The following is a 24,328-nucleotide window of genomic DNA, read 5'->3' as shown; positions in this document are numbered from 1 at the left end:
CAGTCACCTCAAAACTGCAGCAAGTCAATATATTGAAGATATGTCCATTAACATATCATGAAGTATGAATGCTGAATACAACAAGAGTACTGCAACTGATCTCATCACCCTAGACATACCTTTCTCCCCTTCCCTGGACGGTCACAAAGGGACACAACATAGAGTAATTTATTATTTCCACTTCTGATCCCACTTGCTGTCCAAGCACATTATTTGTGAGGAATAAACAAGAGGTCACAAAACTAGGAGAGTAATCAATGCCCATGGGATCACAGCCTGAGAGGAACAGGAGGAGATCAAGAAAGGGAATAACATTATACAAAATACTAGTTAACAACCCATCAAAAATGGATTTTAGAGTTTTATTGAGAAATGCTGCCACCTAGTGGTGTGAGTTAAAAAGCAAAACACTGCATACTTTGATCTTTGAACTTTGAGCAAAAAGGATGCTCATGGGATACTCAATGGAATGCAACAAATAGAGAGCATGGAATTCTGATGCACAGTACTGCAAGGTAATGTGTTACACCCATGTTATATTCTTGAAAGGTATTTTAAAGTAAGTCCATATACATTAGTTCAATCAATACCCTCCTTTTTGAAGTTGAATAATGCTCTATACTGAATGTTCAGTGGCTTATGATTCTAACTCACATACTGGCTAAAACATGTGAATCCTTACTTCAATTCATATTACCATATTATTGTGGTTTACAATGACGCCAAACTGGAAGCAGCAGCAAAAGCTTGCATTTATATAGAAGCTTAACCTTAGAAAACCATTGTAAGATTGTTCACAAAGGTATTTTATTTTTAATTAATGCAGGAATAAAGAGGGGGGTATCAGGAAGAACACTTGGTCAATGAGTTGAGATTGAAGCAAGGTCTTACAGAAGAATATGGCATAGAAATACAAATGAAGGAGGGAAGGTTTAATTATTGAAACTGGACAGCTCAAGAAATAGACATACATTGTAATTTACAAAGGGGCCAGTGTCAATGGAATTGAGAAATTTAGGACTGAAGGAGGAGACAAAAATAGGAAAGGGTGAAAACATTGAAGTGCAGAAGGGGTCATGACTCAAAGTATATCAGAACATAATCAATGGGCAATGATCAAGTTGGACCTATTGTGGGGTAGGGATATTGGCAACAGAGGTCTGAATGAGCTCAAGTTAATGGAGGATGGACTTTGCGAAGTTTGCAAAGTGATGATTAGACAGATATTATCTGAAGTTGGCAAAGGGTTGCATGAAGGTTTCAGCAGATGAGGAACTGAGGCAAGGGTAGTAATGAATGATGGTTAGTGAGGGCAGAGGAATCTAGGGCAAATCTTTTGGGAAGGGGTTAATGTTAGCTGTTTGGAAAAAGGGTCGGAATGTGCAAAAATAGCTAGGATGAAATTCATAACGAGAAGTTAGATAAGGGTTACGTGCAAACAGACTCAAAAGAGCAGGCAGTGAGCTTGGAAGGAGGTGAAAAAAATACTAGCGAGATAGAGCAGTACTATTAAAGAATTGAAATATTAAATCATTAAAGAATGAACAAACCTGATCAGTTTTACTTGTGTGTTCAGAACAACTCAGTAACTGCAAGGTGAGCCCTTGGGCTTCTGAGACCAACTAAAGGAAAGGAAAAATTAAATATAACAGAAATTGTTTTCCCACAGTTGGAAATTGTTGACCCACAGAATTATAGCAAGGGTGGCAATGAATGATGGTTAGTGAGGGCAGAGGAATCTAGGGCAAATCTTTTGGGAAGTGGCAGCATCTCCTTACAGATGCTGCCAGACCTGCTGAGATTTTCCAGCATTTTCTCTTTTGGTTTCAGATTCCAGCATCTGCAGTAATTTGCTTTTATCCAGTTTTTAATATAGTGGGGGAGGTGATGGTCTAGTGGTATGATGGCTGTACTGTTAATCCAGAGACCTAGGTAATGTTCTGGGGAGCTGGGCAGATGGTGGAATTTGAATTCAGTAAATATCTGGAATTAAGAATCTATGATGATCATGAATCCATTGATGATTGTCAAGAAAAACGCATCTGGTTCATTAATGTTGCTTTGGGAAGGAAACTGCCATCCTTACCTGGTCTGGCCTACATGTGACTCCAGACCCACAGCAATGTGGTTGACTTTTAACAATTAGGGATGGGCAATAAATGCTGGCCTGGCCCTCATCCTGTGAATGAATGATAAAGAAAAATTGGTCAATGGGAAATACCATTTATGATCGCAATACAAACAAATGCAAAACTCCAGTGAAAAGTATTTAATCGGTTCAAGAAAGAATAGGACTCTGGGTAATGGGGATAAATGTTTCCAGCATGTTCACTTTTCTCTCACAAGAACAGGAGTGTGTGGCACTTAATAAGAAGCACCTCGCCAGTGGCCTTACTGGGTGCCAGTCAGGTTGCTGACATACACTGTCTGTTAAGGCTATAAATCATTTGAGTTTGCCTTACCAGGCCATCAAAATGGCACACATCCCAGCATCGGTCTAGTCGCTGGAAATCTCCATGGTAATGAATCTGAGGCAGAAACTCCAATAGGCCAAATGACCTCCTTCAGTGCTGTCAGATTCAATAATTTTATGAATAAAATTTTACCATGGAGATCGTTACTTTAACAACAGGCGGCTTCAAGCTAAATTTACTCACGCTGCGCTTGACTCTTTCGTCCCTCCCTTATAATCATTTTTGATTACTTCCTGTTATTGGTTGTTTCCAGGCCACTGGCAATAAGGCAAGTACAGAGTTCAAAGTTGTTCTATTATTGTCATGTACTTAACAAGAAACCGGGTCTGACATCTAAAACAAAACTGATAGTGCCCATTAAATAGTTGAAATGTTTTAATAAAGAATAGTTCTCCAGTCCTTCTGATGGTATAAAGTGACCCATAGTCAGCAGCCTGCAGAACAGGTGTGAATACCTCCTTTAAGCGGTAGGACGAAAGCACATGGTAAAACTCCAACCAGAATGTTTCAATTCATTGCTAACCTATGTGAGCTGTTGAACTAAATTAATAACAGCTGCAGACTAAAGGATGGATCCGATAGCCTTGCTGGGACCACAGAGGGAGAAGGACTGATGGCAGGATGTTTCTGCGGAGTCAATTTGAATTATTTTGACTTGAGGAGGATAATTGTCTTTCATTTAAAGGGTCATTCCAGGATTGTGCATGAGGATAAGATGCAGAACTGTAATTAGTGTGGTCCTGTTATTTAATCACTAATCTCAATGCCTCCAATTTCTTTTTAATTTGGCTTGCGTGAAAACTGAAATAAAAATGCAGAAACATGCTTGTGTTGCTGCAAACCATACCAGTTTAAATGCTAACATTTATGTTCGTATCCCTGAATGAATGCTCCTTAATATTGTAACAACACCCTTTTTAATTAACTTGGTCAGGAATCTTTCTTTCGTTGTTCATTATAGACAGAGTACAGAATGTACTCAGCCAGTCTGGGCTTGCAAAACCTGAAACAAAACATCTACTGTTGAATGTGATACTGCAATTGGACAGTATTTGTGAAACAATCGTGGTTGTCATTAATAGCTGTACAGCAATTTAAGATAAGCAGTCGAGATCATAACCTAACTTATGTACAATTGCTAGAGTGATATACATTCATTCTCAAGAACTCATTTTCTGGAAACTGTTTAAGTCTTGCGTCTTTTTCTAAATTACTCAGGAGCTTAAGAAGCATGTAACTCACTATTGCTTTCTCCATAACAATACCTTGGCCAATCAACAGCCTTTCTCCTGTAGTATAAAGTGTTGTGATTGTCTGAAATTTGGCATTCTTTTGTTTGTCCTGATAAGTTCAAGACAAAAAGCTTGGATCCCTTTTCCTTAAGAGATACAGTTGGTATAGTGTAATGTCACTGAAGTAGTAATGTGAAGTCCCAAGTTGATTCTCTGGAGACATGTTCAAATCCCACCATGGTAAATCATGAAATTTTAATTCAATAAAAATCTGGAATTAAAAGGAAAGCCAGACTAATGGCAACTATTGTTGATTGTCACAAAATTCGGTATGAGAATGAAAGCACATGGTAAAACTCAATCCAGAATCTGGTTTCTGAATGTTCTTTAGAGAAGGAAATCTGTCGTCTGTCCACTGCTGCACCTACATGTGACTCCAGACCCACAGACATATAATGAGTTCTTAACTGCCCTCTGAAACAGCCTAGAGATCAACTCAGTTCAAGGGTAATTAAAGATGGGCAACAAATGTCAATCTGACCAGCAACAGCTACATTGCAAAAGGATTAAAAACTATTCAAATTGTGTAGTCTCATGTGGTTGGTTGTTTAGGAATTCTGGGATACAAGTTGATGAGATTGGTCCAAAATGTGTGAGGAAAAGTGTTAAGGGCAATATGTAAAAACCTTTTCTTGTCCAAATACTTATCACTTATTTGATGTTTCAGGATAACAAGAGTCCCTTCAGTAGAAGCAAAACAGAAAAAAGTTAAACTAATGTTTATTTTGAAGTTGTCTTCTGAGCATCATCCTTTAGCAAGTTTCATCCATTGGATTATTAAGGCATATATCATCAGTTTCGCTATAGCGCAGGAGTTCCGTTCTTGTGTAGATCGCGTAGTAGCAGCACCATTTAAACTAATGGGGTCAGAATTGGGTTATAATCAATACACAGTTTAAAACTTTGCACTTTAGAAACAAAGTCCCCAATTCGTCAATTGTGTTGTAGCGATATTGCATTAAAGAAATGCACATTATAGCAGAATGACCTGTAGTCCTCAGCTCTGAAGGTTGGCTACTTTCACCCAAGGGTCAAAATGGGGGATAATGCAATCGAAACTTTACTAAGTATTGTGTCTTTTTAAAAGTTTTCTTCTGGAATGTGGATTTACCCAGCCAGGCCAACATTTGTTGCCCATCCCTAACTACCAACATAGATGTTTGAACATCTCTACAGAGCTGACCAATTAGTCCCACACTCTAACTCTTTCCCAATAGCTCTGTAATTGTTTTACTTAATTTGAGAGCCTCTCTCCAGTCCGTAAAGATGCATAGATAATCATATCTCTCAGTTCCGTCTCACTGGCTTCACAATAAATTATTATGAAATCTACAATGCACTATTTTGTAAACAACTCAACAACTGTTATCTGCACAGAAATACCCCAGATATAAAAACAAGATAAATTGTCACTTTTCCAGGAACGTTAAATGAAACAGTACTGCTGGCAAAGAGAGCAAGGAAACCAATCATTAGATCGCACACTGCAATGTTTTAGATCCACCCTAACTGGCCCCATTTTGAAATCTCAGCTGAAGTAGACCACCTCCAACAGTAGAGCATTTGCTCTCTGCTCCACCTCAGTGCCAGTTTAAGATTACACAATCCCAGGTCTATAGAACAGAACTTGACCCTGCTATCTTCCGTCTCAGAGGTCAAAGTGACAGCAAGTGAACCATCTTAACAATGTGAAAACACATCCTACTTTTTAAAATGTGTTTTTGTTCTGTCATCTGATATCCAAACTTTTGTTGGCCAGACCAGAATCTGATACCAGCAATAATTTTCTCTCTTCTCTGAGCATCTGTTTGTGAATGATAAAGTATGTTCATGTTTCTGAACTTTCAGTTTGGTCTCCTTATCGTTGGACAAGCGGATGTAACTTCCATGTCATTTAAGTTGTTTATTTCTCTCAGTCTGTCATTTAACACTTCACAGGCAGATCTGGTGAAAAAGAAAGAAATATCTTTGTGAAGACACTCTCTCTCCTGCTCCATTTGCTCTAGAATCCATTTCCTATTGCATCTCTTTCTGCTGGGAGAAAATCAACATGTGTCAAGCTGGACACAGGACAGATTTTGTTCCTAGATAGGTATTTCTGATAGCTTGAGCATTGATGTTGAGGAATTCAATTGATTTAAATTTTAAATGGTCTGTTATATTTTCTCGATACAGCTTTTTTAAAGTTTATCTCAAGCAAAAACGTCTGGAGGGTAATTTATCAAAACAAGCTTAATATTTTCAAGCAACATCACTTAACTGGAATGCGATCCCTGCAGCACGTTCGTATGGAGGGAGTTAATTTAAAAATGACAAGGACTTCGTGGTAAAATGGGGAAAGGAATGCACAGAATGCTCTGGGGAAAATGAGATGGTTTACGTTTGAAAGCCCTGGTTTGTCTTTTCAAAGAGGCCCCTGTGCAAATTGCACGAATTTCAAAGCAAAAAGCTGATCATTGCTAATTCTGGGGCCAAGTCAGTCACAGAACAATCGGTAAGTCTACAATTCTTCTGGAACCATGACATTTCAATCTATCCAACTAAGTTCCAATAGATTGGCTGTAGTCTGATTGGAGATAGTCACACACAAAAGTCCTCTTGAGAAAGATTTTTGTGTTCTGACTTTTTTTACTGTTAAAGCCCCTATGAAATATTCAAGAGCAGCTCAAGTCTTGTTAAGATAGATACCAATCAGTTAAAGTATATTCATCAGTTCGAAACGAGACATTTTAACTTGGAAGTTTTTGATTATATGAAACAATCTAACTTAAATACAATTTTCTTGCTGATTTTATTTTTATATCCAGGGTATAGGAGACTATCACATGCAAAAGAATTGACTAGACCAAGCCTACACTCCCAGTGGTTAAAATAATGAGATGTAATCTAATTGAGCTATGTAAAATTCTTAAGGAACTTGACAGAGTGGGTCCAGGTTGTTTCTCCTGGCCTGGGGAGTCTAGTACTATGGATTACAGTCTCAGAGTTCAATTGTTTAGAATGATGATGAGTGAGAAATTCATTCACTCTAAGGTTTGTGAACCATTGAAATTCTCCACCCCTGAAAGCTTTTGATTCAGAGTTGCTGAGTATATTCAATACCAAAACTGATAGATTTTGTTACAAATGGAATCAAGAGGTATGGGGAAAAAGCAACAAGTTGTGTTTGTGAAACATCCATGATCTTATTGGGTGGCAGAACAACCTGGCACAGTGGCTCCTCTAATTGTTAGGTTTTGGTCTTCTGAGTCAATGTTGGTTTGGGAGGATGGGATTATTCAACATTTAATTGTTGCATCACAATTACCTTTTTTAGTTGGTGTTTTTCAACAAAAAACAGATTTCACCTCTTTACACAAATTAAAGATTCTCTAAACAGGAGACACACTCTCCTCTCCAACCCAACCACCCTGTGGCTCAACACTTCAACTCCCCCTCCCACTCCGCCAAGGATATGCAGGTCTTTGGACTCCACCATCGCCAGACCACAACAACACGACGATTGGAGGAAGAGCGCCTCATCTTCCGCCTAGGACTTTTATCTTAGCCTGCTGGACACACTTTCCTCATTCCTGAAGAAGGGCTTATGTCCGAAACGTTGATTCCCCTGTTCCCTGTATGCTGCCTGACCTGCTGCGCTGTTCCAGCAACACATTTTCAGCTCTGATCTCCAGCATCTGCAGACCTCACTTTCTCCTCATGATAAATTGCCCACAGTGTTAGGTGCATTAGTCAGGGGTAAATGGGGGTAGGGGAAATGGGTCTGGGAGGGTTACTCTTTGGAGGGTTAGTGTGGACTTGTTGGTCCGAAGGGCCTGTTTCCACACTGTAGGTAATCTAACCTAAAATTAAGTAAAAATAAATCAGGATGCACAAGGTTGAAGCCCTCAGAGGATTTTAGGTTGGGTGGGTTAGAGATAGGGAGGAGTGAAACCTTGCAGAGATTGAGAATTATATATTCAAGGTGTTAAGAAAATATTGTACCTCAGTGATTGCAAAGGTGATGGACCAATGGGACTTGATGAGCATTGTGAAATCAAACAAGCATTTTTGAGGATCAGCTCAAGTTCGTGGGCAGCATGAAGGGGGAAACCCACCTGGAGAGCAATGGACGAGTCAGCTCTGGAGGCAGTGAAAGCACAGATAAGAGTTTCAGCAGATGAATTGAGACAGGACTAAATTGGGTGATTACACAGAATAAACATAGTTTATGATGGAGAAGGTACAGGGTCAGAAAATCAACGCAGGGGTTGAAGAATGCTATGTGTCTACACAGGCACGGTCAACCAAAACATTACAAAGGCAGGATTTTATAAAATCGTTTTGTTTTGGGGATGTGAGTTTAATTTAAAATAGAGGAATGAAAGAGTCATGTGACCTGTTCTGAAATCTCCTGCTCTCGTTGTTTGATTACTAAAGATTAAAGGGGCAGGGCCAGTTATCTTATTGGGAAGAAGGTATAAGGTATTTACATTTGTAGACAATGACTCAAACTGCTGTGCTGACAGTGGATAGATTTAGTCTCCAAGTCCCAGGGAGATGCTAAAAATGGTTTTGTAAATGGTTATACTTTAAACCATCTGCTTATTCGTAAGATAGAATGGTGTTAGGCAGTCTAGAGTTAATTAGCTTTTCTACCTGAATACAAAACCAATATGATTCATCTTGCCACGGAGATGGACATGGAAGAGAAAGAGTCCATAGGAAGTTGTTCAATGCAGACATTCTTAAATATCATTGAAATTCACACAGAGTCGGAGCACGAATCTGAGAGAGAGAGAGCAGAAAGATTAAGCCAATAAGTTATCCACATTTCACCATGGGTGAGAACTCGCACTCAAATTGAACAGACCAATTTCCTAAAGATTTAAATAAGACTGGCAAAGTTGCCTACCGTTAACAAGAGGCAAAAATCTCTTATATATCTCTTACTGTCAATGTCAATTCTGAGATTAAGAGTTGCCTGACTTTGAAAGGAAAAGAAAGAAAACAAGTTTTCTGGATCTGAGAGTAATTTAGGACTGGTTACAGAAGAGTAGAATACCTGCTTAAGGGTCACAGTAAAGTGGAACTGTGACAGTAATTTTCAGTAATTTTAAAAACTTAAATAAGGAATCTTTTTTGTAGTTTAGAGTATCATTTGTCTGTTGAAATAGTATTTTGTCAACGTTGCTTTTAATTTGACTGTTATAGTAAACATCTTAAAATGTGGAACCTTGTGTAATTTTTGCAATTATTCACTGGTAGAATGAATTTCTTTTCACATGTTAATGTTCTCTACAAGGATCATAACGCTATGCAATAGCCAGAGAGGTGGTGGGACGGATGTCTATGGAACAAAGTTTATGGTCTTCCCAACAGTTTAAAAAGGAAGAAAAATTGCAAAAAGAAAGAAATGCTGCAGTAAAAGAACTAATACTAGCTCAGGAGGTTTGAATAGGCAACAAATACACGAAGGGTGCAGTTAGGTTGCCACTTTGAAGTGATTATTGGTATTAGTTCCTGACTTGTCTCTGGAGGAGATCATTGTAAAACTCCCTAAAGGCAACATCCTCTATGCACCAAATATAATTCATAGCATGAAGTGCTTTCAGGCAGCGATGGTATAAGCTGATAAGGGATGGGATAAATTCAAGTCATCTTTGGCTAGTTTACTTAGACTCGACTAATAAAGGTTTTACTACTGGCTACTGTGATCTCTGTCTCCACGTGAACTGCAGTTAATTAGTATCCAGGACAGCTGACTCCACAAAGCTTTAACAGCAGAGTTCTGGTTATCTGCTCACACATAACTAGACTATTAGAAATCAAAATCTTTCTCTATCAAAAAGTATTGTACCCATACAATGAAATTCCTCTACCAGGTATATTACCTTCTGCCCTAATAGAATGGACAGTGACTACTTTGAGTTCTCACCTCAGTAATCATTGGTGAAATTGATCCTCTACTGTGTTGTTTTTCTGATCATAAGGGAGTATAATGCAATTATAGAAACTGAAAAAGGAGGAGTTTTGAAGCATGAGATAGGAACATTCCTGGCTCCAAAGATCCATCTACATTAAAGGAGGATTGAGCTCCCTTATTTTTTCCTCTGGTGAGGCACGAGAAGGTGAAATCTGATTCAACACGCTGGAGGTAGGGTCAAGGCAGCAACATAGCTGGTAAGGTTGGTAGGCTAGAAAGCCCATCTCCAGTTACTGGGCCTGGCCAAGTGATTGAAGCTTCAATGGGGGAGCATTTTGGGAACAGTGATCATAATTCTTTAAGTTTTAAGGTACTTAAAAATAAGGATAAATCCTCAGGTGAATGTACTAAACTGGTGGAAACCTAACTATGATAATATTAGGCAGGAACTGAGGCATGTTGACTGGAGTTTGAGGGTAAGTCCATGTGGGAATAAGTAAAAGATAACGACGGCAAGATTCAGGAATTTTGGATGACAAGGTAAGTTATGAGCTGACTCAAAAAGAGAAAAGAAGCATATGTGAAATTTAGGAAACTAAAAACAGATGGAGCTCTCAAGGACTACAAAGAACGCAGGAAAGAACTTAAACAAGGAGTTAGGAGGGCTGAACGGAGACATGAAATACCCTTAGTAAACTGGATTAAGGAATATCCTATGTTTTTTTTTTATATATGTGCATAAAAGAAGCAAGCCAGGGAAAGGGTAGATCCATTCAAGGTCAAAGGAAGAAATTTATGCATGGAGCCAAAGGGTCTGGTGAGGTCCTTGATGAATTTATGAAGAAGGACAATGGGGGTGGTGATTCTGGAGAGAGTTATGTTGAAATTCTAGGGTATGTCAATATAAAAAGAGGTGCTGGATGTTTTGAAAAGCATTAATACAGACAAGTCCCAAAGACTGATGGGATCTATCCCAGAATACTGACAGAGGTAAAGGAGGAAATTGCTGGGGCCGAATATGAAATCTTCATATCCTCTCTAGACACAAGTGAAGTACTAGAGGACTGGAGGATAGTCAATATTCCTTTGTTTAAGAAGGCAACAGGGATAATCTGGGTAATCACAGGCCAGTCAGCCTTACATCAGAGATACGAACATTATTGGAGGAGATTCTTAAGTTCAGGATTAACTTGGATTTGGAAAATAATGGACTTATTATGGACAGTTGACATGGTTTTGGGCAGGGGAGGCCATGGCTCACAAATTTGATTGAGTTTTTTGATAAACTGACAAAGATGATTGATGAGGGTATGGTGGTGGATGTTGTCTACATGGGCTTTAGCAAGGCATTTAACTAGGTCCCTTATAGCAGACTGATACAGAAGGTGAAGTCACATGGGATCCACTGTGAGCTGATAAGATGGATTCAGAACTGCTTGGTTACAAAGAAATAGTAGAGGTGGAATGATGTTTTTCTGACTCGAGATCTGTGACCAGTGGTGTTGCGCAGAGATTGGTGCTCAGACCCCTGTTGTTTGTAATATATATATTATATATGAATGATTTGGAAGAGATATAAATGGTCTGACTAGTAAATTTGTGGATGACAAAATGTCTGAGGGAGCTGCAAATAGTGAGGGGAATCGCTAGAGTATACAGCAGGATATAGATCGGCTGGAGACTTGGGCGGAGAAATGGCAGATGAAATTTAATCTGGATACATGCAAGGGGATGCATTTTTGAAGGTTCAATTATAGAGAAAAGTAAACGGTAAATGGCCGAACCTTAGAATCATGAACATAGTCCTAATATCATAGAGATGTACAACACAGAAACAACTTGGTCCAACTCATCCATGCCATCTAGATACCCTAACCTAATCTACTCCCTTTGACAGTACTTAGTTCATATCCCTCTAAACCCTTCCTATTCATATACCCATCATCCAGATGCCTCTTAAATGTCGTAATTGTAGCAACCTCCACCACTTCCTCTGGCAGCTCATTCCATACCTGGACCACCCTCAGCGTGAAAATGTTGCCCCTTATATATCTTTTATATCTTTCCTCTCTCATCCTCTAGGTCTGGACTCCACTAGCCCAGGGAAAAGACTTTGTCTATTTATCCTATCCATGCCCCTCATGATTTAAGGTCACACCTCAGCCTGTGATGCACAGGGAAAACTGCCCCAGCCTACTCAGCCTCTCCCTAAAGCTCAAACCCTCTAAACCTAGTAACATCCTTGTAAATCTTTTCTGAACCCTTTCAAGTTTCACAACATTCCTCCGATAGGAGGGAGACAAGAACTGCACACAGTATTCCAAAAATGGCCTAACCGATGTTCTGTACAGCCGTAACATGATCTCCCAATTCCTTTAATTGATGCTCTGACAATTAAAGAAAGCATACCAAATGCCTTCTTCATTATCCTTTCTACCTGTGACTCCACTTTCGAGGAATTGATGAACCGGCACTCCAAGGTCTCTTTGTTCATCAACACTCCCCAGGACCTTACCATTAAGAATATAAGTCCTGCCCTGATTTGCCTTTCCAAAATGCAGCACCTCACATTTATCTAAGTTAAATTCCATCTGCCACTCCCCGGCCCATTGACCCATCTGATCAAGATCTAGAGGGATTTAGGCATACAGGTCCTGAAAATGGCAACATAAGTGGACAAGATGATCAAGAAGGTATATGGTATGCTTGCCTTCGTTGTTTGGGGTATAGAGTAGAAAAATTAGCAAGTCATGTTGCAGCTTGTTAGAATTTTACTTAGGCCACATATAGCATATTGTGCACAGTTCCAGTCACCACATTATCCAATAGATGTGAGAGCATTGGAGAAGGTACAGAAAAGGTTAACCAGGCAGTACACTTGGATGGTGTTAGCTATGATGAGAGATTGGACATATTCGGAATGTTTCCACTTGAACATCGGAAGCTGAGGGGTAACCCGACAGAGGTTTACAGAACTTTGAGAGACATGGATAGAATGGACGGTCAAAGTGTTCTCCCAGGGTAGAAATGTCAATTACTCAGGGACATTGGTTTAAGATAAAAGGGGGAAAGATTAAAGGAGATGCAAGAGGCAATTTATTTTTAACAGAGGCTGAATGCACTGCCAGTGAAAAGGGTAGAAGCAGCTACAAAGCGACACTTAACAGGAATCTTGACAGATACATGAATAGGCAAGAAATTGATGAATTTGAACAATGTAGAGGCAAAAGGTTTTTAATTTAAAAATCATCTTGTGTCAGCATAAGCTCAGTGGGTCGAAGGGACTATACCTGTGATATATTGTTCTTTGTTCTTTGTTATTTGTTTTATTAGCTAGGTTGCGTTTATGAGTATCAGGTCCATCATCCCTCATTCCCCAGCCACCCATATGACACCAATCTCCCCATGTGTTCCCTCATGTCTCCCATGTGCCCTCCATCACTCTTCATACTCCTAATGCCTTCCGTATCCCCATGTATCCTATATGCCATTCTCCCAATTTTTAAGGAGTGAATGAGCTTTTCCCAAGTCTGGAAAGTCTATGAAATTATAATTGAGTTGAGACAATAACGAACAAAACTTCAAAAATCTGCTGCGAAAAAATGTACAACTTAAACTTCAAATAGGCGTTAATCAAGCACAGCCATGCACAGTATTAATGATAATAAGCTTTTATACACTTCACAACTCCTAGTCTTGTCTAAATAAGCATGCAGGCATTGAAAAAATTATTCAAAGAGAAAATAAAAGAAAAACACTACGAGGGAACAAAAAATGTCAGCCAAGCAAACCTGTCACTCTTTTGCAAGCTTAGCTAAGAATATTATCCATTATTGGAGCTTCATCACAGGGCCAGTTGGATTACCAGATGTATGGCGATCTTTCGTAATGTCAATAGTTGTTAGAAAGCTTCATTATGAATCTCAAGTCCTAAGTATCTTGTATCTTTCTCTACAACTACCCCATGCCTGTTGTTGCTCAATCCAGAGTAACTCATATTTATCTGTTCTCCCCTGGGTTCATGGTTACAGCTATAGTTCAGTTGTAACTTTCTCTATCTTTGAATCTAAGATCATAGATCAAGATCCACTCCAGAAACCTGAGTCCAAAATCAAGACCGGCAGTCTGTTACAGTACAGAACGAGGGCTGCACTGTCCAGAGGTCCCATCCTTTGGATCAGGTGCCAAATCAGGGCCTCACTTTTATCTTAGCTGAATGTAAAATATCCCAAGGAATTTTATCAAAGAAAAGCAGGAGAATAACAGTTAATATTTATCTTTCAATCCACAACACCTGACCTTTGGAACATAGGAAATAGGAACAGCTCCTTTGGCCTGCTCTGCCATTATTCTAGATCATGGTTGACTTCTGTCTCAATGCCATTCTCCAACACTATCCCCCATGTCACTTGATGTCTTTAATATTTAGAAATCTGTTCGTCTCTGCCTTGTACATATTCAATAAACATATTTCATTCATAAATAGAGTCATAGAGTCACACAGCATGGAAACAGACCCTTCATCCCAACTTGTCCATGCCAACTAGGTTTGGTAAACTTAACTCGTCCCATTTCCCTGCATTTGATCGACATCCCTCTATACCTTTCCTATCCATGTACCTGTCCAAATGTTTTTTAAATTTTGTAATTGTACTTGCCTCTATCACTTGCTGTGGCAGCTCAGTACATATAAACACCACGCTCTGTGTGAAAGCATTACCTTCAGGTCCTTTTTAATTCTTTCCCCACTCACCTTAGACCTATGCCCTCTAGTTTTGGACTCTCGTATCCTGGGGAAAAGACTTTATCTATGCCCCTCACAATTTTATAAATCAGCCTCCTACACTCCTGGGGAAAAAACTCCCAGCATATCCAGAGCCTCCTTATAACTCAAATCCTCCAGACTTGGTAACATCCTTGTAAATCCTTCTTGCACCCTTTCCAGTAAATCTATATATTTAATGAAACAACAATCACAGCCCTCTGGGTTAGAGAATTCCAAAACAGAAATTCCATCTCCATGAAATTCTTCATCATCATCTTGTTTCTAAATGGGCAACCCCTTTTTCTGACATTGTGTTACCACTTGAATTTAACCCCACCAAGGGGAACCGTCGTTCCTGAACCTATCCTGTTGAAGGAACAGTCAATGTTGAAAAAAACAGGACGTCAAGCTGGTATTTATAAAACTAGATGAGAAAATTCATCACTTCAGGCAGCGTCATCATTTTATTTTGGCACAGTCTTGGATGACGGCCCAGAAAGCATTCCCAAAATTGGAATTGTTCAAACTTTTTATCGTGGTTATACAGCAGCTCCTCAAAACTCTTTTAATTAGTGGATACTGTGCTTGTGTTATAAATCTCAAAAACATTCAAAAACTGTGTGCTCTTTCTAGGTCTTGCCCAGTCCAAGTCAGCTCATTGCTTACAGAGTGCTTCAGACATGTCCTAATATGTACATGACCTCAGACAATCCGAGGGATTTTAAGGCATTCAGTTGGAGGCGATTGTCTCAGTCATTTATTATTGTGTTCTCTGCTGCTTCCTGTCACTGCAGAGAAACAATGTGGTTTACGTTTAGTTTCTGTGAAACTTTTGTACATTCTACCACAAAGCAACGCTAATTTAGTGGTCGGGTCATATTCCTTCAAACCTAGTTATTGCTCTGGGCAACTTGTGAGTTGATTGCGCCACTCACAATGAAGATCTATAGCAAGTGCTGTGCAGACAGTCCTCACGTTGTGAATGGGTTTCGTTCCTGAATTCTTTTGTGAGTCGATTTGTACACAAGTCGGAACACAATGCAGAACAATATAAAGCAGCTGTTCGTAAGTACAGGAAATGTTTGCATGTCAGGTCTTTATAATTACACCCCATATTTAGGATTATATTTGTAAGTGCAAAGGTTTGTAGGTCGGAAGTTCATAAATCAGAGACACCCTGTGTGTTAACACAAGAAGGCTCATCTGTTAGAGAAATGTTCCTCTCCTCGCCGAGGGATTGATGAAGCAACATTTTCACTACACTAGTGATATTGGTAGTGAATACCCCTAAATGAACCTGTTACCTGTTCCTCCAACGGTGTATGCACACCACAATTTGCTGGAAAAATGATTAGAATTAGCTGCAGGCTCCATGATGGATACAGAGCAACTCAGCCAATGAGCAAAATACAAACAGTGAAGATACTAAGCAAAAACAGGTTCCTAACTGCTGATGACACGTCACTGTAAAGACTGTTTGTCCTGATAATGGTCCAACAGTAATAATTAACACTGGAGCTTCAGCATGTGCCATACCCCTAGCCGAGCTGTTCCAGTAAAGCTACAACACTGACATCTACCCAACACTGTGGAAAATTGTGCAGAATTGACAATAAATCTCAACAAACCAATTACTGCCGCATCAATCTATTTTCAAACTTCAGTAAAGTGATGGGAGGTGTGATCAACGGTGCTGCCAAACACCGCTTGCTTAGCAATAACCTGCTCACTGTCACTCAGTTTGGGATCTGCAAGGGCCACTCAACCTCTGACTTCTGACCTCATAACAGTCTGGATTCAAACATGGACAAAAGAGTGGAATTATAGAGGGGAGGTGAGAGTGACTGCCTTGGACATCAAGTAAGCTTTTGATTGAGTGTCAAGGAGCAAAACTAAAATCAGTAGCAATGTTCCACTGCTTTGTGCTTGGTATGACTCAAAGGAATATGGTTGGAGTTGTTGGAGGTCAGTCATCTCAGCTCTACAGGAATTCCTCAGTGTAGATACTTCTTAATCAACCTGATTAGATATGCTATAACACATACCTGAAGCGGGTGGGACTTGAACCCCAGACGTAGGGACATAACCACTGCACCAAAAGAGTCCCTCAGGGTAGTTTACGAGATCCAACAATCATCAGCTGCTTCATCAACTACCTTCTATTCATCATAAGATTTTCCCCTCTGGTCTTCGACTCTTCCATAAGGTGAAATAAGCTTTCTGCATGTACGAAGAACATTGAATGACAATATAAAATAGGGGTACAATTCTAAAGTGGGTGCAGGAGCAGAAATACCTGGGCGTACATGTGCACAGATCATTAAAGGTGACAGGACAAGTGGAGAAAGCAGTTAGTAAAGTGTGCAGAGATTTCAGCTTTATTAATAGGCATACAACAGCAAGGAAGTGATGCTGAACTTGTACAAGACACTTGTTAGACCTCAGCTGGAGTATTGTGTATAGTTGTGGGTGTCGCAATACAGGAAAGATGTGAAGATACTGAAGAGAGAGCAGAAGTGATTTACAAGAATAATTCCAAGAATGAGAAACTTCAGTAATGAGGAATGATTGAAGAAGTTGCGATATGACGCAATGATTCTATAAATGGTTTGCAGCAATTCAAGAGTGCAGCTCACTATTATATTCTCAAGGGCAACTAGGGATGAGCTATAAATGCCAGTGCAGCCTACAGGGCCAAACCTTAAAAAAAGTCAAGTTTTTTTGTTGCAGACTTCTTATTTAAAAAAAATAAAAGTGGAATTTGATTCTTACTTAATAGAATTAAAGATTTGGAGTTCCACCGTTCTTTTGATGTCTTTGAGTCATTTAGGTGATTGAGTCAATTGAGTGTAATAGTTCCTGTAATGTCATAAATAACACAATTTGTGTACAGCAAGCTCCCACAAACAGCAGTGTGATTAATGACCAGATAATCAGTCTATGTAAAGCTGGCTGAGGAATAAGTAATTGGCCAGTACAGTGGGGAAAATTCCTGTGGTCTTGAAAAAAATTAGTTTTTGCTTTTTGCATTAAATTCTTGTTGCTTTTTATATTTAAATAAGTGTCCCTTATTGGTACAAATCACAACATCTGGTTCAGTTCACTTCTGGCAGTCTGCCTGATCAGTATATTTTTATTTTAAACACAATTATGACATTCACGTAAGGCTGAGAAAGGTTGAGAGACAAATACATCTCCTTTCACATGAAGTGCAAATGAAATTGATTTACCTGACTTCCCTTCAGCCTTAAACAGGATTCTAGTCCAAACTGTATTTATTGCTGGTTTCCAGGATTGTTTATATTCATTTGGGGATGTGGGTGTCGCTGGCTGGGTCAGCATGAATTGTCCATCCATAGTTTTCCCGGAGAAGGTGGTGGTGAGCTGCCTTCTTGAACCGCTGAAGTCCCACTTCCCTGGCAAACCAACACTTTGTGACCCACCTTGAATTACTGTAGCAATGAGTCATCTTCTTGATTTGAGGCAGTCCATGTGGTTGAAGATGATCCTGCAGGGCTGCTAATTTGGGGTTTTCAGTATTTTGGTCAGTTGACAAACAAGCAGCAGTGGCAATAAATGTTCAAGTTGGAATGAGATGTGGCAGGGAAGGGAACTGGAAATGAATGGTTTTCCTATGCACTTGTTGCCTTAACCCTTCCAGATGGTGAAGATCATGGCTTTGGAGGCTCCTGTTGAAGATACCCTGATGAGTTGCTGCAGTGCATCCTTCAGACTACATGCTGCAGCTGGACTAGTGGTTGGAATAAATTAATGGAAAATCACCCACATTTCTGACCCTGATTGCTGGAATCTTCTAGAAAGTTTGTATGAGTTTTCCTGCCCATGCCTAAGCTGTTTATGCGTGTGTTTGTTTCAGATGATAAAAAGATCAGATGTGAGTGTGTGGCCTTTTGCTGCTGAATAGCTTACCAGTGCCTGTGAACTATCTGGGGAAGATACAAGAACTTGTGGAAAAAGAGGGGAATAGGTCTCAGGGTGAAAAAAAGCCTAGAAAATACATAATTACAGTTGTGATGTAGACTTCTAATTCCTCATATTTTTGTTTCCTAAACTGGCATTCCTTAAAGTGCATGGTTTGTTATATGCCCATTGATTTATTGCAGGGGAGAAGAGCCATATGAACACTGTGCTGGAGGCAACATGGATGCTGGAAAGGTGACAAGTTTATCAGACTTGTCCAATTCCTTTAATCACTTTCTGGTGAACTACAAAGACCCAAAGCTCTTGTACTGTGCAAATGGAGGGTACTTTGTTCGACTTCTCCCTGACGGACAAGTAGAGGGGACGAGAGACCGCAGCGATGCATACAGTGAGAATTCTTTTTCAGCCTTCATGTATACTGCATTGTTAAAGTGTGTGTTTATGTGTGTGTTTGGGCTTGTGTTGCTTGGTAACTGCTTCGTAATTTTCCAAGTTCAATTCACTAAGGACTTCTTAGCAGTCAGGAGAACAAGGTTTCCAGTGGCGTTTTAGGGAGACAAAAATCTGAAAATGCTAATGCCTTGTTAGTTTCTCAGTACAATCATTTGAACTTTTTCTTAAAGCATTTATAATTTACAGGACAATGACCATGCAGTTTTCACAATGAAGCTGACTGTTGCTCACTGCAAGTACGCAAGGAACTTAGGAAATAGCAGCAGGATGAGGCTATTTGGCCCCTCAGTTCTGCTCCACCATTCAAGTAGATTATGGCTGATTTTCTCCCTGAAAGTCATTTTCCTACACTATCTATTTTCCCACACTGCCCATTTCGCTTGAAAGCTTTAATATCTACACATCTATTGATATCTGTCTTAAATGTTAAACTCTAAATTCAAATCAGTTTTCTATAATCTTGTTATCATTTTTCCTCTCCCAGGCCCACATCATCTGGGTTCTGTTCCAAGAGACAATTTGTCATTTTTGCATCTCTGGGAACAATTTAAGCATATGTGACAACCCAGTTAATGCAATTTCTCCTTTCATCTGGATTTGCTGATGTATTTTCATAGCCTGGAGTCCCACTATTTATATTAGGGGTTAAAGGCGGGGAAGGGGAAGTGAACGTGAAGCTGAAAATGACCAAAGTCCAGAGGTAATGATGCCCCATCAATCTTAGTGGCTTTATTTTTATATTCTAGCTCTATTTCCCAACAGTTGAGCAAATAGACCACCTGAACTGGCAGGCAGGAGGCAATCCTGCCAGATAGGGTTGGGGAGAGTGCAAAACTGGCGAGAATCACAGTGAGTGGTGGCTGGTGATTGAGTCAGGCGGGTGGGAAGACTGGCAATCAAGGGGTTAAGGCAGGCATTTGGGACTGAGCTTGGGAGGGGGTGAGTGGGATGGGACTGGGGAGAAACTAGTGAATGGGGTTAGGCAGGGTGGGGGAAGGGGAATTGTGAATGACTGTATGAAGGTCTGTATGAGACCAAGACTCCTTTTTTGGTGTAAGGGTGCTATCACTTTTCCAGTTGGTCCACAGGAAGTGCTGAAAAGAACTACCTCTATTTTCCTCAGGAAATCAGCAGCTCACATTGCCCCTTCATTGCTGAGTCTTTTTGGCTTCTAGAAATGTATGCAGCATCAATAAATCTCAACCCAAATATCAAGTCGCAGCGTAGGAGCCCAATTTAAATATATTTAAGTTTTCCAACTCTCCATGAAGATTGAGGGCATTACAGAAACATTACCTTTAATTCCACTGTCCCTTCTCAATAATGCCCTGCATATAATGTAAGGGATTGGTGATGGCATTTGGAAACAATAATATATTTTCCTTTCTTAATCGTCTGATACTGATACTAATTGCAATACCTCTAGCTTTTGCAAATTCACCTCACTGAGTCACAAACTTGTTAAAATGCACAATGAGGCCATTCAGCCCACCCTGCCAGCTATATTGCCCAATGTCAATCTCCTGCCTTTTTTCCATCCCTATGCACCATTTCTATCCAGATAATCATCAAATATCATCTTGAATGCCTCAATTCCAACTGTACCACATTTCCAAGCAGTGTCTTAACCATTCGCTGTGTAAAAAGTATTTCCTCATGTTATCCTTGCCGCATTTGTACATCACTTTAAATCTCTTTTATGAGCGAGAACAACTTCTCCCTACCTACACTGCCCAGCCCGCCCATGATTTTTGGCATATCCATTAAATCTCCTCTCAGCCTTCTCTTTCCAAGGAGAACAATCCCACATGCTTAAGTCTATCTGCATTACTGAAGTTTTTCATTCCCGGAAGTGTTCTTGTAAATGTAACATTGAAATGGACCAGCATCCTGGGACCTCCTGAAGTGCGCAGTTTAATATCGTGTCTATTTTCCTGTAAGAGGGCAGAGGTAGCAGATATAGATGGAACATTACAATGTTACCAAACTAATGGGTTACATTTTTGCATGGCACCATAATAGGTAAATTTTAAGATCAAATGTGTCTGAGGGATTGACTTAAGGGAGTTGAGAGATATGGGGGCACAGACAAGAAGGTAAAGCCAAGATCACACTCTGATCAGTTATATTTCTTTGAATGGCGGAGCAAGCTTGATGGATTCAACAGCATGTTTCTGCTCCTAGTTCTTATGCTTTTATGACAAACTGAATACTGATCCAATTGGATTTTTAGAATTGCCTCCAAAACCTGATATGAATGCAACTTAGGCTCACTTGGTTGCATTCTCTTCTGCTCTATCTCTTTTGCATTTCTCTCTCTCTCTCTCTCTCTCTCTGCATCAGTATGTTAATTTAACAACAGTCCGCAATGAGGAAAGGAAGAAGTCAGAAACGATCAAAGCAGCTACATCAAATGCACTGACCTCCTAAAGCTGTGGGACAAATCATCATTGTTTAATCTTATTCAACATTTCAAAACAGGATGACTCTATGGTGTGATTCACTCTGAGTTATGATGAGGCTATCTAGTGGTTTAGTGTTTTGTATTGTCAATGTGCAGTTCACAGAGCACAGCAAAATGTTGGTGCAGATGTAATACTTCCTGAATGGGATCTTCTAACATTAGAGGGATCCATGCAGACGGCAAATGCAGTTCAGAATGGAACTCTGTGTTTGGTGTATCTTTAGGTTTGGTTGTGTCATCCTGAATATAATTCATCCCTCTCCAGTTCGCCTCCAGCTACAAGCTGTAAGTAGAGGAGTGGTGACCATTCAAGGGATTGAATCTGGGCGCTACCTAGCAATGAGCGAACTGGGACAGCTTAATTCCTCAGTAAGTTGACACCCCTATTGTATTTTGCTCACTTTTCACATTTGAATGTTTATTGTACTCTGTATCTGCAGTTAAAATAACACTGTTGCTCAATAAAGTAGCCCTAATCAAATTCTTTATTGATGGATTCCCAAATGGGATCTCTTGACCCCTTCCTATCCTGAAAGTTAATGCTTGCATTTGAATCTGTAGGTGGGAACCGTTCATAATAAGAAATAAGAGTGGGAGTAGGCCATTTGGCCCATCAAGCCTGCTCCCGTATTCAATAATGTGTTATAATCATGATCAACAATACTACTTAGCTGTACTTATCCTTTCCCTAATTTTGGGATGAAGGGGCTACGTTCCGAAAGCTTGTGATTTCAAATAAATTCTGTTGGACAAATCTAGTCAATATCTATTTTTATATTTATTCTTTCACAGGACATGGATGTCACTGGCGAGGCCCAGCATTTGTTAATCCAGCTCCCACTGCCTGGAAATGGTGGTAGACAGCCACCTTCCTAAACCATTGCAATCCACCTATTCTGCTGTTAGCGATAGAGTTCCAGGATTTCGCCTTTAGGATCTAGTCTCAGGAAAGCAGCATTACAGTCATGCAACAGTTATGCATTGATATAACATTTTCAGTGCAGTTAAAGATATCACGAGGTGATTCTTTGGTCACTGATCCACAAAGGGAGATATTAAGAGAGGTGACTGGAAGCCTAGTCAAAGAGGTCTGTTTAAAGGAGGATCTTGAAGGAGGAGAGAGACAGACAAACAGACAGACAGACAGACAAACATAGAAGTGGAGAAGTTCAGCGGGGGAGTTCGGGGCAAAAGCAGGCAAATGGGACTAGTTCAGTTTAGGGTACCTGGTCAGCACTGACAAGTTGGACTGACTGGTCTGTTTCTGTGCCATATGACTCTATGACCCTAAGATCGCAGCTGATCTGATTGTAATCTCAAATCCATGATTTCCCCCCCCCGCCAAGATAACCTTTTACTCCATTGCTTACCAAGAATGTATAATCTCCGCCTTAAAAAGATTCAAGCATTTGCTTTCTCAGCTTTTCAGGAAATGAGTTCCAAAGACTCCCAACCAGCGTGAGGAAAAAAAAGCCTCATCTCTTTAAACGGGCCATGAGAGGAAACATCTTCCTCACATCAGTCCTTACAAGACCCTTGATGATCTATGTTTCAATTAATTGGGAACCAATTCTCTACATTAAGCGTTCGCCAGAAGAAGCAATTAATCCATAGGCAGAGACCCAAGCAAATCAGAATCCTCAAACACCAAAAGCATTTGTGTTTTGTACTTGCCAAAGCTGACTACCAATCATCATTGCTCCATCAATAATGCACGTACTTCAGTTTTATAAACCCCAAACTCAAGAAGTTCCTCCCCACATCTCCCCTTCTCTCCTTCTTACCTCACTTTCCTCTTTAAGGCATTTGTTAAAATCTGCCAATTTGACCAAGCTTCTGATCACCTGACTTCATATCTTCTATGTGACTCAGTGCATACTCTGCTACATAATGTTCTTGTGAAGTGCATTGAGATGTTTGATTATGTTAAAGGTGCCATATGTTGTTGTTGCAAGGCATTGACTCAGCAGGTTAAGGTCATCCTTCATGAGAGAGAGACAAAGCATCAAGTGTGCGAAGTCCATAATCTCTTTGGCTCAACTCCTAATTCAATAACCTAGCTGATGAATGGCAACTAATAGGCAAGATTTCCAAATATGTCTGGCACTGAGGAAGAACAAAGTTAAGATGAGGGAACGGAATGAAATTCCCACCTCAGGCTAAGTATGGCTGAGCCATACAATCTAGGCAGACCCTGCTGATGCAGTACTGACAGTGTGCTGTTGGAGGTGCTGTCTTTCAGATGAGACACAAATCAGGGCCTGGTGAGTCTTAAATCCCTATGACACTGCGTCAGAGAAGAGCAGAGGTGTTCTCCCAATTCCTATGACCAATATTTAATATCCAACAAACGTCAGTAAAACAGGTGTTCACTTAACCTTCCCCTCCACCACAGTTGAAACAGATGTATGTGCTGTCTGATACATTGACTACAAAGGAGCCTTCACAATGACACATTTGTCCATAACAGCTTCCTTCTCTCATTCCACCCTCTCTTTGCTTTCCTTCTTTGCTATTCTATTCTCCTGTTCCTTCCTGTCAGGCCATTAATCACATCCCACAGCTTGACTCCGCTCTAAGAGATAAGTATAGGGGAGGTAACGTCTTTGCAAATTACTGTTATGAGACAAAGGAAACAGGACTCACCTGTCCTCTTTGAGCTCAGGAAAGCTACAGCCCCTCACCCCACCCCCAATAAACACAAAACAAACTGGACGAGCAACTGGGGAAAAGCAACTATCAAACTCACAGTTGCTGGACTGAAGAAATCTGACCAAATCACAATCTTTTAACTAGCAAACAAACTTCTCCAACTCCCAGTAATGGTAGAGTTTTGCCTTGTTTCTGCTCAAAAAATGATTATCATGGTTGGCAGTACAGACAGGATTGAAGATTAGGCTTTCTTGCCAGTTTGCTTGCTGCTCTCCCTTCACATAGCCATGATGTGGAGGTGCCGGCGTTGTACTGGGTTGGACAAGGTCAGAAATCACATGACACCAGGTTATAGTCCAATGGATTTATTTGAAAACACTA

General features: G+C 40.1%; 1 protein-coding gene across 5 annotated transcripts in view; it reads left to right on the top strand.

Moving 5' to 3' along the window:
- Positions 1 to 24,328, top strand: part of LOC122556507 (fibroblast growth factor 1-like) — a 46,720-nt gene that overhangs the window by 14,387 nt on the left and 8,005 nt on the right. The window contains exons 1-4 of one of the 5 annotated variants that reach the window (XM_043703219.1): positions 5,822 to 5,858; positions 5,942 to 6,260; positions 18,561 to 18,766; positions 21,561 to 21,664. In XM_043703219.1, the coding sequence (XP_043559154.1) occupies positions 18,598 to 18,766; positions 21,561 to 21,664 (273 nt within the window). In that variant the 5' untranslated portion in view covers positions 5,822 to 5,858; positions 5,942 to 6,260; positions 18,561 to 18,597. Of the gene's footprint in view, positions 1 to 444; positions 516 to 5,772; positions 6,261 to 15,376; positions 15,502 to 18,560; positions 18,767 to 21,560; positions 21,665 to 24,328 lie in introns of those variants that run through there. The other 4 variants (XM_043703217.1, XM_043703218.1, XM_043703221.1 and 1 more) reach the window with 4 other exon arrangements.

This window comes from Chiloscyllium plagiosum, chromosome 14 (assembly GCF_004010195.1).
Source record: "Chiloscyllium plagiosum isolate BGI_BamShark_2017 chromosome 14, ASM401019v2, whole genome shotgun sequence".
In the NCBI taxonomy this organism is placed as follows: Eukaryota; Metazoa; Chordata; class Chondrichthyes; order Orectolobiformes; family Hemiscylliidae; genus Chiloscyllium; species Chiloscyllium plagiosum.
The sequence above is the reverse complement of the archived record's forward strand: the minus strand, read 5'-3'. Positions and strand labels throughout refer to the sequence as shown.